The sequence below is a fragment of the Zea mays genome, chromosome 1 (assembly GCF_902167145.1).
Source record: "Zea mays cultivar B73 chromosome 1, Zm-B73-REFERENCE-NAM-5.0, whole genome shotgun sequence".
Taxonomy (NCBI): Eukaryota; Viridiplantae; Streptophyta; class Magnoliopsida; order Poales; family Poaceae; genus Zea; species Zea mays.
Genome location: NC_050096.1, coordinates 200,581,160 through 200,598,543, shown reverse-complemented (window position 1 = coordinate 200,598,543; position 17,384 = coordinate 200,581,160). Strand labels below are relative to the sequence as shown.

Below are 17,384 nucleotides of genomic sequence, written 5' to 3'. Positions count from 1 at the left end.
GTCGGCCTCGCCTCGGCAAAGCCCGACCCTCCCTCGGGGGCTAAAAGGGGGGACACCCCCTCTGCGTCGAATTTTTCCTCGAAAAAAGATCTCTTTTTAGCAGAATTTCTTTCGTGCTTTTTGACTACTTCGAAAAGCGGATCCTGGAAACGACAGAGTACACGTAAGCAGCCAAGGCTGACCGAGCCGAGGGACTCCTACGCCTCCGGGATACGGATACCTCACTCATCACCTTCTGCGATAAGTAACTCATGTTCGGATAAAGCGACCCCGTGGACCGAACAAGTCTTCACGTTCGGAAGCTCTTCTGCCAAAGCGGTCCTTCAAGCTTTCTCGACTAAGTCGGGGACAGGGCCTCATGGACGGGTGAAAGTACGCGTAAGCGGCAAGGCCGACCGAGCCTAGGGACTCCCACGCCTCTGGGATACGGATACCTCACTCATCACCTTCCGTGAGAAGCAACTATCGCCCACACAAACATCCCTGTTACCGACGGAAAGTCCAGATGCTCGAAATAAGAGGAAAGAAGACGCGGCTTTACAACGGAGCGAGGGTGTGTTTTCTGGCCTCGACGGCCGCAGAAGGCACACGCTACAAGACAATCTGATCCTGCAGGCTCGGGTCTTCACGCTGAAGGGGGCCGCAACACCCTCGACATCGACGACGTCTTCAGCAAGGTCCGACCCAGCCTCGGACGGCGACGCGGTCCGAGGACTTCTCCGGGAATCCGGCCCGAGCAGGCGGCTCGGCCGGTTACCCCTGGGGCCTCGGCCAACCATCTTCCAAGGGCGCCAGCCCGACCCGAGGCCTCGGCTGATCAACTCCGGCGTCGGCTCCGCTGACAGACAACCCGGCTAGGCTCCGGCCAACCAGGTTCCCATTTCCGAGCCAACTCCACCTCTGTTCGTACTGATATCGCTACCCCTGGCCTCGGCTCGTCGAAGAGCGGCCGAGGGGTCTCTTTAACCAAGCTAGAGGAGCCTCAGACAACAAGGCCGATCGAGCCGAGGGATTCCTACGCCTCCGGGATACGGATACCTCACTCGTCACCTTGACACGGGGCGACTCATGCTTGGTGAAGCGGTTCAGGTAATCAACAGGCGAGACTTAGTGCTCGAAAAATGAGGAGAAAACACGGCTCCGTGCCGAAATTACATACATGTTCAGGCCTCGACAGCCGCAATGAACAAAAACACCGGCATTCGAAGTGCCGTTACAAACGGAACTCCGGTTCCCCCCTCCGCAGGTACAAACAACCCCACTCCATGGGGAAGGCCTGCGGAGCAACAGAAGACTGACGAGCGGCTCGCCGCCGCCCGCTCTGACTACGACAACGACCCCCGCGCCAGATGGCCGAGCCATAGCAGTGCAGGCCTCAGGGTGGGCGCTGCTGCAATCTTGCCCTCGCCCACGCCGACGCTCGAGGGGCGAGGACAAGTACGAAGAACCGGAGGCCCGGGGCGCGGGTGGTGGCAGTGATCCCGTCGGCGACGGGGACTTCTCGAGCCGCCTCCGCCTCGGCGCTGATAGCGGGGGCCACCGGCCCCCCGGTAGATCCCCACTCAAATCCTCCCAGACGAGTGGGGCGCCGGCCTCTGCCGGTGGGCGCCATCCCGGTGCAAAAGCAGGGCCACCCCAGAACACGAACGCCGCCCTAGCAGCGCGCGGCATCGTGGGTGGTCCTCCCGTGCTCACGGCGCGGCAGCCGCCCCCGGCAGGAGGGGCCGCCGGGAGCCAAGCCGACGACTCCGACACGCTGGAGGTGACGACGCCCGCCGTCGATCAGCCCCACGTTGTCCAAGTCCGCGCCGCCTGCAGGGCCAGTGAGCGCCTCCTCCCTCGAACGCCGCGGGAGAGGGTGACTCGCAGACCCGCGCGGGAGGTAGAGCGCCGGCTCAGTCTGGACCCCACCCCAGCGAGGATGATGAACATCCTTGAAGCTGAGGGTGGGACCAAGATCGCAGCCCGGCTTGCTCTTCCCCACCCAGGAAGTGGTGGTCACCATCTTGGGTGACCACCGGCGTGGGGGTGTAGCCGGGCCGGCTGATGAAAATCCTTGAAGCCGAACGATGGCTGAAAGGTACCAACTCCCACGGAGTTGCGTTCCTCCAACGAGGAGGCGGAAAGACGGCGGATACCCCCCATCCGGGGGCTTGGAAGATAGAAAGACACGACACATAAGGGAGGAAGAAGACATGGTTGCCTTCCGAAAGGGGTCGCCCTCCTTTTAAAGGCGACTCTCCCTACGTGCGCCCCCAAACGCCACGGGCCGAGTCTTCTCCAACACGCTCCAAGGCCCTCCCCTGCGGCGCGGGGGCTGGGTCCCGCACGTCATGCAAACCGGCTCAGAAGCAGAAGAAGCCAAACCGCCGCGCGCGGTGCACGCAACCGCCCAGCGGTTACAAGCAATTCCCCACTTTCGCCCAGACCAACAGGCGGAAGGGGCGGGCAGCCATGCAGGCGGCATGCAATCGCGCCAGGTGGACGTGCTTCTCCGACTTCTGACACGCCGGCTTGGTGGCCCAGGCCCACGCGTCGCGCAACCAGCGCGCCAGTTGCTGCATGCAAGCAACCACACCGCCATCTGTGCCACTGTCGCACCTCTTCGGTTGCGGAGCCTATGCCGCGACTCGAGGCGACCCAGCGCACGACCCAGCAGCGCCAGCCTGGCGCGACGGTCAAAGCGACCGAAAATGGGCCGGCAGTAATGGTGGTGGCAGGCGGGCGGGTGCAGCAGTCACGTCGTCAGCCAGGCTCACGTCCCATCCTGGGACAGCAAGAGAGCCTCCTCCCACGGCGTGAAGACGGTGCACCCGCGATCCGTTCCTCGAACGGCTCGTGCACGCGCAACGGCCGCCCCGCCAACCACTCGCCCTGTCGCATTAACTCCGCGGCGGGACAGGCGGCGCTTCCGGCAGGAGAAGCGGACGACGCTTCGCCTTCGCCGTAATAACCGCGCTAAAAAAGGTACGCCACGACGTTCGATTTCGTATCCTTTTCCTTTTTTCCTCTTTCTCTATGTCTTGCAACAGGGACCGGGAAAGGGGGATACCCCGAAAAGGATCCTTCCCTGTGAAGGAACCGGGCTCCGAGCCCCCCTACTGATCAGAGGTTCGAAGGCTGGCCCTCCGAAGGGTTCAACAGTCGCCTCAGATCGCGTGGGCCCGACACCCACTACTGGTCAGGGGTTCGAAGGCCAGCCCCCCGAAGGGCTCCATGGCCGCCTCAGGCTACTCGGGCTCCGCGCCCATTACTGATCAGGGGTTCGAAGGCTGGCCCCCGAAGGGTTCACAGTCGCCTCAGACACCGAGCGAGGGATGACCAGGGGTACGTTCGATACATAACCGAGGCTCGGGCTGCGCTCCCGAGGTACCCTAGGACATTTCCAAGACCAGCGGGAGCGATCTTGTAACGGAATCCCATCGGAGGGAGGCATCGAGCCCTCGGACCCCGTCGCCAGGGGACCGGGTCCGGCAGATCACCCGCAGGTACTTTTGGGCGTGCCTCTGGGCCCCTAGCCGACCCCCAACGAACGGGGCACGGACGTCCACTCGGATTACCCGCTTGCAGCTCACTGGAGACACCATGTTCGGTGCCCATCGAGGGTAACATGGCGCTCTCCCCCCCCCTCCTCCTTGCGGAAAGGCGACGTAGGGGCGTATGTAAAAAAGCCGAGTCTGTCCCTGATCGTCCTCTCGCCCTGTGCAGAGGCTCGGGAGCTGCTCTCGCAAACCCGGCTCCGGCCAAACCGTTGACAGCGTCAACATACCAGCCCGAGAGCTTGGGCCCCGACCGTGCACCCGGGCTACGGCCAGTTCACATGAGGGAACAACCAGACTAGCCGAAGCATTACGCAAGGCACTAAGACCTCGAAGGAGTGTAACCACTCCTCCGAGGCCTCGGGGGCTACACCCGGCGGGTGCGCTCGCGCGCACCCACCGGAACAAAATGCCACCAAGAAAGGCTGGTCCCCTTGCAAAAAAGTGCGACGAAAGCCTCCAAGCGAGTGCTAACACTCCCTTCGAGGCTCTGGGGCTACTGTCGGGGACCATAATTAGGGGTACCCTCAAGACGCCTAATTCTCAGCTGGTAACCCCCATCAGCATAAAGCTGCAAAGGCCTGATGGGTACGATTAAGTCAGGGATCAGTCCACACGAGTGACTCGATCACGCTTCGCCCGAGCCTAGCCTCGGCCAAGGGCAGCCGACCTCGAGAGACTTCCGTCTCGCCCGAGGCCCCCCTTTTAACGGCGGACACACCTCCGGCTCGCCCGAGGCCTTGGCTTCGCTTAGAAGCAACCCTGACTAAATCGTCGCGCTGACTGACCAGGTTGCAGGAGCATTTAACGCAAAGGTGGCCTGACACCTTTATCCTGACGCGCGCCCCCGGCAGAGCCGAAGTGACCGCCGTCACTCCGCCGCTCCACTGACCGGTCTGACAGAAGGACAGCGCCGCCTGCGCCACTCCGACTGCAGTGCCACTCGACAGAGTGAGTCTGACAGGCAGTCAGGCCTTGCCAAAGGCGCCATAGGAAACTCCGCTCCGCCCGACCCCAGGGCTCGGACTCGGGCTAAGACCCGGAAGACGGCGAACTCCGCTCCGCCCGACCCCAGGGCTCGGACTCGGGCTAAGACCCGGAAGACGGCGAACTCCGCTCCGCCCGAACCCAGGGCTCGGACTCGGGCTAAGACCCAGAAGACGGCGAACTCCGCTCCGCCCGACCCCAGGGCTCGGACTCGGGCTAAGACCCGGAAGACGGCGAACTCCGCTCCGCCCGACCCCAGGGCTCGGACTCGGGCTAAGACCCGGAAGACGGCGAACTCCGCTCCGCCCGACCCCAGGGCTCGGACTCGGGCTAAGACCCGGAAGACGGCGAACTCCGCTCCGCCCGACCCCAGGGCTCGGACTCGGGCTCAGCCCCGGAAGACGACGAAACTACGCCTCGCCCGACCCCAGGGCTCGGACTCCGCCCTGGCCTCGGCCGAACGATCTCCGCCTCGCCCGACCCGGGGGCTCGGGCTCGACCTCGGCCACGGAAGACAGACTCGACCTCGGCTTCGGAGGAACCCCCACGTCGCCCGACCTAGGGCTCGGGCCCGCCACGTCAATAGGAAGCGCCATCATCATCCTACCCCGAGCCGACTCGGGTCACGAAGAACAAGACCGACGTCCCATCTGGCCAGCTCCGCCAGATGGGCAATGATGGCGCCCCACAAGCTCTGTGACGACGGCGGCTCTCAGCTCTCTTACGGAAGCAGGGCGACGTCAGCAAGGACTCGACCGCTCCTACAGCTGTCCCTCCGCCAGGCTCCGCTGCTCCTCCGACAGCCACGACATCACGCCAGCAAGGTGCCAAGACCTCTCCGGCTGCCACATTGGCATGTACCTAGGGCGCTAGCTCTCTCTCTGCTAGACACGTAGCACTCTGCTACACCCCCCATTGTACACCTGGATCCTCTCCTTACAACTATAAAAGGAAGGACCAGGGCCTTCTTAGAGAAGGTTGGCCGCGCGGGGACGAGGACGAGACAGGCGCTCTCTTGGGGCCGCTCGCTTCCCTCACCCGCGTGGACGCTTGTAACCCCCCTACTGCAAGCGCACCCGACCTGGGCGCGGGACGAACACGAAGGCCGCGGGATCTCCACCTCTCTCACGCCCGTCTCCGGCCACCTCGCCTCTCCCCCCTTCGCGCTCGCCCACGCGCTCGACCCATCTGGGCTGGGGCACGCAGCACACTCACTCGTCGGCTTAGGGACCCCCCGGTTTCGAAACGCCGACAATATTTATTCTGTGTGTTCGACTGAGCTTGTTAATGTCTTATTGTTTATCTAGAATCATAAATGTATTTATTTGTAGTGCTGATATTCATCACACATAGAGGTCCTATTCATATTGTTCGGCCATCTATGTATATTAATAGTTGGCACATCCATTTATATCTTTTTATAGGGCTAATCATTGAGATATCTCTTCTACTTGGCCCTGGTAAATTTTTTGTTTGTTCTATGACGAGAAATCGCAACTTCATATCTTTTTTATTTTGGGGGCTTCACTTTTTAAAAATAAAATGTAAATATTTGGGCCTCGTGCGGTGCGGTCGCATCAGGACGGCTAGCTCCGCCTACAATTGCGTGGACAACATCCCGCCCGATATCATCTCCCAGCTCCTCGCATTCTCCAACAAGTTCTGCTATGAGGGCCTGAAGCCAACCTACGACAACCGAGTTGCAGCCATGGTGCGGGGTCTCGACGATGCCTGATCCCTCATCGACATTAGCCACTAGGAGGCCTCCCACCTCCTCGTCGCCTCGTGCCTCTAGGCGCTTCTATGGGAGACCCCGAAGTAGCTCACCCACCTAGACATCGCGCGTGTTGTTATAGGAGTATCTTAAATTGCATAGTGTTTAAAATTGATCACGTGTTTTGTTATAGGAGTATCTTAAATTGCATAGTGTTTAAAATTGATTTGGTGGTCAGTATGTCACAGTATAGTCAGTTTTTTTAGCGTATGTTGTTAGTATTGATTTTATTGGATGTGAATTCATTCATCTTCCATAGTATATTTGAATTCATGATAGTATCTACACATGTACACTGCTTAAAGATACTATCTACGTATTTATATCTATTACAATTTTGTATAAATACTTTTTGATAGTTTTTTAATTTGTATGGCAAAGCAGAGACACATACATATATATCTTTTAATGTATATAAATCTTTTAAACCTCTAAAAGATGCTAACAAGAAGGTATAACGATAATTAATGTTTCTATACATCTCAATATATCTTATCATTATATGTTAACTCCGTAGCAACGCACGGGCATACACCTAGTAAACTAATAATTAGTATATACATGAGGAGTGAGTTGATTCCACCAAAATTGATGGAATGAACTTATGATGCATCACCTCATGAAGCATTGGGTGATTCCACAAACCAAACACACCATAAAAGTGGCGGACGGTCTGGCTCTAGGGTCCGAACAGTCTAGGCCTCCACGAAGATTAGCACGGGTGATTATTTTTATCTCGGATGTGGTTACTCAGATGTGGTTATCCATCTAATCATGTGAGATTTGTTAACTATCGTTTAGGAACAAGTACGGACTTCCTCATATATATATAGAGGGGTACGACCGATTAAAAATCCCGAACACATTGCAATCGAACCAATTGTTTTCTTTATCATTCCTACCCTAGTAGTAGATGTATCGTAGTTCTAGTTATAGTTTTTCGCATATCCACCTCCACCCATATTCGACTCTACGTCGTCTATATCTGTCTTGGATGGTCTGCCGACCCCAAGACGATCATAGGATCTTACCCCTACCGGAGGGCAAGATCTGGTTGTCAATCCAAGGGATCTCTTTCTCAAGTTGATCTTTTAATTCTAAGGCAACTCTACGTCGTCTGGGGACGCCCCGGGTGACTTGCCAACCCGGACCACCCTAAGATCTCTCCCCGGGGGTGAGATCTAGGTTCCTACGAGGATGAAGACGACCTTGTGCTATCGTGGATCGTCCAGTACGACGCAGGAAAGGCATTGCTCCTGCGCCCAGGTCACGGACCGTCCGGCCCACAGGCGTGGATCGTCCGCACCGCCGCAGAGGGCACCGCCAGATGGTACACCCCTAGTGATTGGTGCTACTCAGATCGGCGTCAACACACTTTTTAGCGACTCCTCTGGAAAACAAGGTTGCAGATCTATAAAATCATGCTTATATGGTGAATTCTAAAGATCTCAATGCTACTTCTCCAAACAGTGACACAAGGCTGATTAATTTATCGTTCGCTGAGCATAAAAAATTAGAATATGACATGAAGAAGATGAATGAGGAGATCTAGCGAAAACAAGATCATGTGCTCAAGGTGGCGAAGAAGTGGTTCCTCTCGCACTTCAGGGTAGATTGCCACCTGAAGGTCGTCCGAGAGAGGGAAATAAACATCGATTATAAGTCAGCTGTGCTACAGCACCTCCCCACGCTATGTAATGCCAGATCAGCCGATGATATTCAATCTATTAAAATTTCTTTTGATAATCGGATTAAAAGTATCACGAAGTATATAGAGAAGATGGTGCATGCATTAGGAAAAACTCATATGCCTAATTTTTTTATCACATAAATTGGGCACCGAAATAATTGCGCCAAATACATCGGCAACAAATGGGTTTCCTCTGCCATATTTTGGTATGCCGATGAAATCATATCTAGGACGACCGTCACCGCCATCTTCACTAAATGGTGGGTCGACTCTGAGCACGGTCGAACCGTCCGCACATGATCTTGGACCGTCCAGTCCTCCATCAGACCGTCCGGCACCCTACACCGGATAGTCCGAAGTCACACCGAGCCTATCACAAGGGGCGCAACGTTGCCTGCGCGCGACCGGACAGTCCGAAAATAGTACCAGACCGTTCGGTCCACTCGCAGACCGTCTGACTACACAGGTTGGACCGACCGGAGCACCAGAATCCAACTGTTATTGGCATAGTACAGAAGGTCGGCATAAAGACAGCCGGCCACCTAAGCCTAGGAGCCGAAAAAGTTACACGTCGCTGAGTTTGTTTTGCCTGCTAAGGCCAAATCTTCTGCTCGCCCTCACCCGCACTCGACACAAAAGGGCAAAGTTAAGTTCAAATTTAATATTGCTAAGTATGATAAAATATTTGATGAGTTACTTAAGTATGGTAATATTAAATTGTCCCATACAATTCCTCTGGTTAAAGAATTAAAAGAGCGTGTATATTGTAAATGACATGACTCCTTTCTTTATAACACCAATGATTGTGTTGTCTTCCATCGGCAAATACAATCGGCTATAAATGAAGGTCGGTTGAGATTTCAAAAGGAGGTGAAGATTGACAGGCCACCTGACCCTGTCACCACATTACAGCCAATGAACAAAAAAGTCTTAGTTCGGCGGCCATGTGCGACCGATAAAAGTAAAAATAAAAATATCGTCATTGGTGCTCCTCGCACGCAAAATATGTCACGCAGAGTGGTTACTCGGAAGGCTACGAACAAAAAAAAGACCGGAGACAACGGGGGGCAAGCATGATCGGACACCCTATCACGGTCACCTATCCTACGTATGCTGGACGGTCCGGATATTAAGGCCGGATAGTCCGGGACATGCATGGACAGTCCGACTATGACGGTTGGATGGTCCGTAGACGACAAGAAGCAGCAACAACCTCATACCGTCAGACCACAACATTCCAAAACAGGTACTAGAAAACAAAATACTTCCAAGACTCAGCAAAGTCGGTCTTACTTTTGATTAGCCTTTTGCTAAGCATGTGAAGAAGGTTGTTCCACACAAACGGCCAATAAAACAAACGAAGTAAAAAAGGCGATCTGTGCGAAAGCAAAGGCCAACTAAACCAGCCCAAAAGGTAGCGCAACCAAGATTGCCTAATCATCCTCCTCTAGGAATGGCATGGTGCTTCCCGGTCTATCCATCGTCGATGTGCGGACCTACTCAAGTGTGGGGTGATACGACAATGAATCAATATTGCTGGCTCAATCCGTTTGCTTATTCAGGCTGGGGGCACCACAAGTTTTTTCTTATTGACATGTTGATCAGGCAGGCATGGCCGAAGAGGATGCAATCTGAAACGACCTCTGTGCATCAAAGTTCTATCAAATATTTATATTATCTGATCACAAGAGCTGATGACTTGCATCGAGCTGAGTCCTTACTTCGAGAACAAAATAACTCATGAGATCAATTGTTTTCGATGTTCGCTGGTGCTTTTGGTTCGCCAAGCCCCACAAAAAGGCAGGGGCATGTGTTGAACACCAAAAGTGGTAGACGTTTCGGCCCTAGGGCCCGGACGGTCCGCGCCCCCACGGTCAAATTAACTGAGGCGATTATCCTTATCTCGTGTGTGGTTATCCATCTAATCACGTGGGATTTGTTATCTATCACCAAGGAACGAGTACATACCTCCCCCTATATATATGATGGGGTACGACCGAATGAGAACCCTCGAACACATTCCAATCGAATCAATTACTTTCTTTCTTTATCATTCCTGTCCTAGGAGTAGATGTAGCATAGTTCTAATTATAACTTTCCCCGTATCCACCTTTACTCCTATTCGACTCTGCGTCATATAGATCCGTCTTAGGTGGTCTGCCGACCCCAAGATGACCATAGGATCTTACCCCTCCTGGGGGCAAGATCTGTTTGTCAATCCAAGAGGTCTCTTCCTCGAGTTGATCTTTTAATTCCTAAGCGACTCTATGTCGTTTGGGGACGCACCGGGTGACCTACCAACCTGGAGTACCATAAGATCTCTCCCCTAGGGGGTGAGATCTAGGTTCCTACGAGGAGGAAGACGACCCTACGCCATCGTGGACCGCCCACTGCGATGCAGGGAAGGCGCCACTCTTGCGCCTAGGTCACGGACCGTCCGGCCTAGAGCCGCAAATCGTTTGCGCTGCCATAGAGGGCACCGCCAGGCGATACACCCCTAGTGATTGGCGCTGCACAAATCGGCTCCAACAGTACGGTCCCTCGTGCTTTCTGTCTCAGGCTCACCCAACGCTTGGTTGCCACCTCTCTCGCCGTCGCACGGTGCCGCTTCCCGCCACGACCACCGTGCGCCGACTGACATCGTGTCGCCCCGAGGTATGTAACTTAGTAAGTTCGTATATAGTTTAGTCAGTATAATTTAGTTTAGTTTATTTCGTATATAGTTTAGTTTATTTCGTATATAGTTTAGTTTAGTTAGTATATAGTTTAGTACAGTTAGTTAGTTTAGTATAGTTTAGTATATAGTTAGTATATGGTTTAGTTTAGTTACTTCGTATATAGTTTAGTTAGTTAGTTTATAATTTAGTTAGTAAATTTGTTAGTTAGTTTGTAATTAATCTAGACTTTAGATTATATAACCTGGACCTATAATCTAAGTGTTTGTTTACTCGACGAATTACTCGCACTGGATTATATAATCTATGCAGGTTATAACCCGAAACAAATAGGGCCTTAGTTAGCAAGCTCGTTAGTTATGTTACATCTTTAGTCAGTAATTTAATTAGAAAAGTTTCTAGTTAGTTTGCAATTTTGTTTGTTAATTCGTAGTTTTGTTATTTAGTTTGATGTATCTAACTATTTAGTTGTTAGTATATCTAGCTAGTTATATATCATCTTAGTTCGATTAGTGAATGTACATGTCAGCCACCATGTTGTTAGTTTTTTTTCTAGGTTTTAGTTACCTCACCGTGTAGGAGAGGTTTTGTCGAAATTTTATACTGAGAGTATTATATTCATTTTTTGGCAGAGAGGAGACCGTCCGACTCTACCGCCATCGCTAGCCTGACTCCACCGCCATCGCTAGGTATAACCTTTTTCATACCATAATCATAGATCACGTAACTCAATTAGATGAGGTTAGTAATTAGTTAGTATATAGTTATTAATTAGTAATTAATCATTACTTAGTAATTAGTTATGTGTTAGTAGATTAGTAGATGGGGTTACTAATTAGTTAGGCATTAATAGATACGGTTAGTCACGCGCCATCTTAATTGGTTATTGAGTGTTGAATTCGAGAGAAATGTTTATGAAAATGTTAGTTTTGATAGAATAAAGGCGGCAGTGATATTTGATGACACACCGTCGTTTAGCGAGATTTTTGTTAGGGCTTGTGATGAACTTCATTGCAACTTAAATGACCCTGGCACCTCATTTGACGGGTTACTGCACTATGCTCCATTGGCGGGCTCTCAAGATAAGTGGGAGAAGTTTATTAAAACTGTGATGAAAAATGAGTTTCAATGTTTGGATTTGGTTGTGTGGAAGTTGTCCATTGATCTAGCCCGACATGGGTATCCCCCATTCAGTCTCAAGCAATTACAAAATAATGAAATGTTGTGGTTTCTACAATCCAATGCTCTAGCTACAACGGTAGTTCTAGTTTCGCCCCAACCGTGATACGGATAATCGGTAATGATATGTATATATTCTACATCGAAGCAGCTTGCTCAGACCTCTCGGATTCTGTGGGAGCCGCCGCAGACGCCTCTTCCTCGCCAAAGCTTGGAGCCTTGGGGATCAGGCCAAGGATCTTGAACATCGCCTGGTCCGCATCAAAGTCGTTGTTTGCGGTTGTGAGAAGTTTCTCGCCGGCAAAGATGGAGTTGGCCCCAGCGAGGAAGCACAGCGCTTGTTCTGGCATCGAGAACCGTACTCGGCCTGCTGAAAGCCTCACCATTGCCTTTGGCATCGTGATCCGAGCAGTGGCGATCATGCGGATCATTTCCCAGATCTCTACAGGCTGATGTGGAACGTTAGTTAGCATAATGCGCAATCAACTACTTATATAATACAGAGATATAGGCATGTTTTCAATGTGTGAGATGGAGTGTCACGCTAGCTGCAACCACCTAAACTAAACAAAGTAATCGGCAGCAGGAATACCTTCTGGTCCTCAAGAGGTGTGCCTTTTACAGCAACCAATGCATTAATAGGAACGCTCTCTGGGTGTGTAGGCAAGGTAGCTAGGGTATGCAACAACCCTACCCGGTCCTCCTCTGCTTCACCAAGACCAATGATTCCACCTGGAGGGAAAAAATGGAGCACCAAATTATAAAATGAACTACCGAAGACATATATTCCCCCAGTCTTTTCAAATAAGCTGGAAGAGGATCGCTTTGTGCAGGGTAGTCCACAATCCTCATATAAAAGAAACACCAGTAACTTGGAAGAATCACCTGAGCAGATGCTTATTCCAGCTTCACGGACATGCTCAAGAGTCTGCAGTCTATCATCATATGATCTTGTGGTAATAATGTTGGGATAATACTCTCTTGATGTATCTAGGTTATGATTATATGCTGTAAGTCCAGCCTTCTTGAGTTCTTCAGCTTGTTGTTTCTCTATCATGCCTAGTGTGCAACAGACCTCCATGCCCATACCCCTGCAAATTCAATTATCCAATGCATGCTAAAATGTTGAAATAAACTAATAATAATAATGTATAAAACTTCTGCTGATTGAATATATCATCATATCCCATACAATTAAGAACTTTAAGTCAATAACCTGTATATCATAGGTGATTAGACAAAGTTAGTTTGTTTCAAGAAAAAAAATTCTACCTCCATTTTCTTTATTTGACGCCGGATAGTACAAATATACACTAACAAACGTCAAATAAAAAAATGGAGGGAGTACAAAGTAGGTGAACATAGGCGTGACAACAGAACATTGACATAGGCGAAAAGCCGAAAACTTGCACATGGTTATGCAAAACATGCGCCATATACAATACCTCTATCGGGTAAACAAAAGATTCCAATGAATACCTTATTTCCTTGACATATTCAAGAATCTGGTTGAAGTTTGATTTCCTGCCAATGGTTTCTCTCCATGCAGCTCCCATGCAAAAACGGGTGCTCCCAGACTCTTTTGCCTGTACAAAAAATATATCAGAAAAATGGCAACAATAATACTGCCCAGAATTTCAAGAGTTACAAAGTTATAATTCTACAATCAACAATAAGATTAAATGTCACTTTATGACAGTTTAAAAAACAGCAGAAGTGGACCTTTTACCTCTCAGACAATTATTACGTTAATTGTACCTTTTTTGCTGCTTCCAAGACAGCATATTTGTTCATCAATTTTTGGGCCTTCAATCCAGTGTTGTATCTTGATGACTGAGGACAGTAAGAACAATCTTCACTGCATCCACCAGTCTTGATTGAAAGAAGTGTGCATTGCTGCACTTCTCTGAATTTATGGACATTTCTGTGGACCTGAGCCTGAAAATAAAGTAGTTGCTCAGCAATTAGAAGAACAAATGGCATGTCAGAGATGTTGCTACCCTATCAATTGTGCATTGTAACATAGTTACATGAATGCTAAATGGTCCATCACAGGTAAACTCATATTGTAAAAGAACATTGTTTTCGTCAAAAGAACAATGGACCATTTGAATTGTCCCATCTCTATTCCATCTTACAAACAGGCAATCTGTGGAGTTACTCCAAGGAATGCTTAAAATCCATGATGGGTCAAGACACTCATGGATGTAATAGTTCTACATCAAAAGAATATGTTACTTTGACCAAATATATTGAATAGTACATTAGTCCCGCTCATGCAAAATTTGTTATTGGCCTGCATTTATCAGGCTATCATGAAATCCAACAAATCGTCATCACTGATCTTCGCTCCATGGTTTACAACAATAACTAGCCTTTTGATAGGTAAACTCTGGAAATTCCTAGTAGTAAAAACTTGTCTATAGACTCCCTCTACCGAATTATGTGATGCTCCAACACTTGCCCAATAGGTATGAGAAGAACCAACAACCATACAGCCTTCTCGAGGTGGATCTTAGGAAAACTTGTCAAAAACATCCCATTCCTACTCCTAAAAGTGAAACTTTTCATTAACTGCAGTGCCAAAGTTTGTTAACCCGGCAGAAAGACCCTAGGACTAGGAGGGAAATGCTAGATCTGAATTTCCACGCTATAGGCTATACAGAGAACCTGCTAAATGCCCTAGTGCCTTGGGGGCAGTACCTTCCTACCAACACTACAGATGGACTTATAAATAGCTCACTTTTTTTACGAACTTATGAACACATAAGCTTGACAATTGACACCAAGTCCGTATGAATAGTCTTTTCTTGCACAGGCAAAAAGGTCAAAAAAATTACGAAATGAAAAGTCTGTCTTTGGGGTTCAAAGCTAGATACTTTGTAGCAATGTTCAAAAAGAACCCAAGGAAGTTGACATCATCACTATTGAAGTGTTGAAAATTGGGGTTTTCCACTGGTTAAAAGTCCTAAGACCTAAATTGACAGAACCCACATGCTCATCACCAACATTTAACAAAACTTGGGTAGCATAGATGCCAATACTATCTATGTACTAAATCCATCAAGTGTTAGCTGAACATGGAGTGATGTTTAATATATTCCGATATCTGGGAAAGCAAATAAAATACCAGGTGTCCTCATACAAAGCCACAGTGAGCTGAAATGTCAATCGCAATCGCTATCCAGAACAACAAGAAAAAAATCCCAAAAATGAAACATTTTTTGCCATTTGCCCAACCGACGACACTATGTGGCAAAAAAATGACATTCAACCAGCACTAGCACCTCATCTAATGCAACAAATCTAGCATTGACAGCCCAAAGACCTAAACATAACCTTGCCATCTACGACCTTCAACTGCCAGAAGTTCAAAGTCATAATCTTCCACTGAATTCCCGGCGAGGCCATTAATCCAGTACAAAACCCGAGCATAAGCAGAGGGTTAGAGGTGGATTTTGGGATGGCGTGTCACGTGCGACAGGCGGGTGAACCGTGTACGTACCCCGTGAAAGAGGAGGTCGAGGAGCGGTGAGTCGTAGACGGCCTGGATCTCGGGCCGGCTCCAGTCGTTCCGCGGCCCGTCCCGTATCGCCCTCTCCGCCTCCGCCGCGGCCGACGAGAACGCCGCGGCGGCGGCGAGCGGTGGGCGGAGGCGGGAGCGCAGGTTGCGCGCTAGCAGCATCAAGGCCATGATAGTGATAGCTTAAGGTAGTAGCAGCAGCAGGAAAGGGATAGAGGAGCAGCGGGCGATACGGTCGAGGGAGTTCGTTGCAGCTACGGAATTGCACGCTCCTCGCCTCGTCGGCTGGGGCGGCTTGCTGCTGCGGTCCCTGGTTTCCTTAAAAACTGCCACCCGATTGGATTGGTTTTACGGGGCTTAATTTTCTTTTTGAACAACATTCATCAAATTGTGGTGTACTGGTGTGGCAGATGAAACTATTGCAAAGGACTCTCCGAAACATGGACCCCCCTGTTTACACTTTAGAGCTAGGAAATATGTGGGATACGTCTATTGATGGAAGTCGGTATTCAATGATTGTTTTTTTGTCAGCTAACTAGTTACGGTTAAATTTCAGTTTAGACCATTTTCCACTCTCCTCAAACTACAGAAATATCTTTCTAGTTCATTTGATTAACTTTTTGAGGTTGGCCTGATCCAAATTACTTTGAACTTGCATCCCTAAATACGTCCTTATTCGAACATCATTTCCCAATATTAGAAGTATTTTTATATAAAAGTTAGAGGCCATGTTTCTTTTTTTCATTCATTTTGTATATATACTTTGTCTATTTGGCACATCTTAAATTTAAATAAAAATATCCCAAGTTTTGGGAAAAAAATTCAGAAACAAGTTCAAAAAAAATCAGAATTTGGATCCAAAAAAATCAAACGAAGTATCATCTTACTGCATAGTTCCATCACAACCTAAGCTTGAAAATAAAGTTCATTACATCAATAATACTATAGTTAAAGCTATGAATAGAGTAATGGACCAAAGATCTTGTGTAATATTGTTTTTTAGCCTTCACGTGAATCTTGAGAAACTAAGGGCCTGTTTGTTTCAGATTATAGATTATATAATCTGGATTATAATCTAAATTATATAATCCAGATTATAATCTAGACAGTTTATAATCTACATGTAGTTGTTTGTTATTCTAGATTATACAAATGTAGATTATTCATAAAGACAACATCGCATTTGTTTGTTTATTTGAGGTGAGAAAAGAATGATGACATATATTGTAATTTTTATTTACATAACCATGGGTAGTGGGTCTTTTGCCAAAATAATCTCAAATAACTCTTGATAAGATTATGAGACTATCATAATCTAGACTTTATATTATATAATTTGAATCTATAATCTAGGTGTTTGTTTAACGGTTAGATTATTTACGCTGGATTATATAATTTGAAGATATTATAATCCAAAACAAACAGGGTCTAAGACAACACACTTCTTCGCCACATCAACCCGTCCTAGTAATGCGGTAATGCCCACCGTCTTCAACATTGTTCTCAATGACCATGTTGTATATGATCACAAAGATTGTCGCTATGTACTAAATGATCTTTTGTTTTGAAATTGAGCTAGAGCCCTCACCATAGCTCCCTCTACATCCTTTATTCCAACTTCTTAAAGCTATTGTGGAATGAACTTTCTTGTTCCCTTTGTGGGTTTTAATATCCCTTCAAAGCTTGTTCGGTTCTACCCCAATCCATATGGATTGAGCGGGATTGAGGGGTTTCAATCACTAGTAAGTCAAAATCTCTCTTAATCTATATCAATCCCCTCCAATCCATATGGATTGAAAATAACCGAACAAGCCCTCGTAGGGTATATCACATCTGCTAGATAATAATACCACATAATGCAATGACCTATCACCCAAGTTGAGGTTAAGACTGTTGATATAAGACCATCTGCAACAGTCTATACAAAGTTTACCTAAAAACATTGTGTTGAGCACCAAATTGAGCGCGCGGACGGTCCGGCCCTGAGGCCGGACGGTCCGCGGTCCGGACGGTCCGC

The 17,384-nt window shown here is 49.0% G+C and overlaps 1 protein-coding gene across 1 annotated transcript; it reads right to left on the bottom strand.

The window, feature by feature from the left end:
- Window positions 1-11,753: 11,753 nt before the first annotated feature.
- On the bottom strand, window positions 11,754-15,696 carry LOC100194297 (uncharacterized). The gene is made up of 6 exons (NM_001359447.1): window positions 15,350-15,696; window positions 13,603-13,782; window positions 13,324-13,430; window positions 12,730-12,935; window positions 12,437-12,576; window positions 11,754-12,293 (listed from the first exon to the last, which is right to left on the bottom strand). The coding sequence occupies exons 1-6, from the start codon at window positions 15,536-15,538 to the stop codon at window positions 11,982-11,984; spliced, it is 1,134 nt and encodes a 377-aa protein (NP_001346376.1). The 5' UTR covers window positions 15,539-15,696; the 3' UTR covers window positions 11,754-11,981.
- Between the last annotated feature and the right edge of the window lie 1,688 nt (window positions 15,697-17,384).

Coding starts and splice junctions, on each gene's coding strand:
- LOC100194297 (NM_001359447.1), bottom strand. CDS start 15,538: ATGGCCTTGATGCTGCTAGCGCGCAACCTGCGCTCCCGCCTCCGCCCA. Junction 13,783..15,349: donor TCGACCTCCTCTTTCACGGG/GTACGTACACGG, acceptor CTTTATTTTCAG/GCTCAGGTCCACAGAAATGT. Junction 12,936..13,323: donor GAATATGTCAAGGAAATAAG/GTATTCATTGGA, acceptor TTGAATTTGCAG/GGGTATGGGCATGGAGGTCT.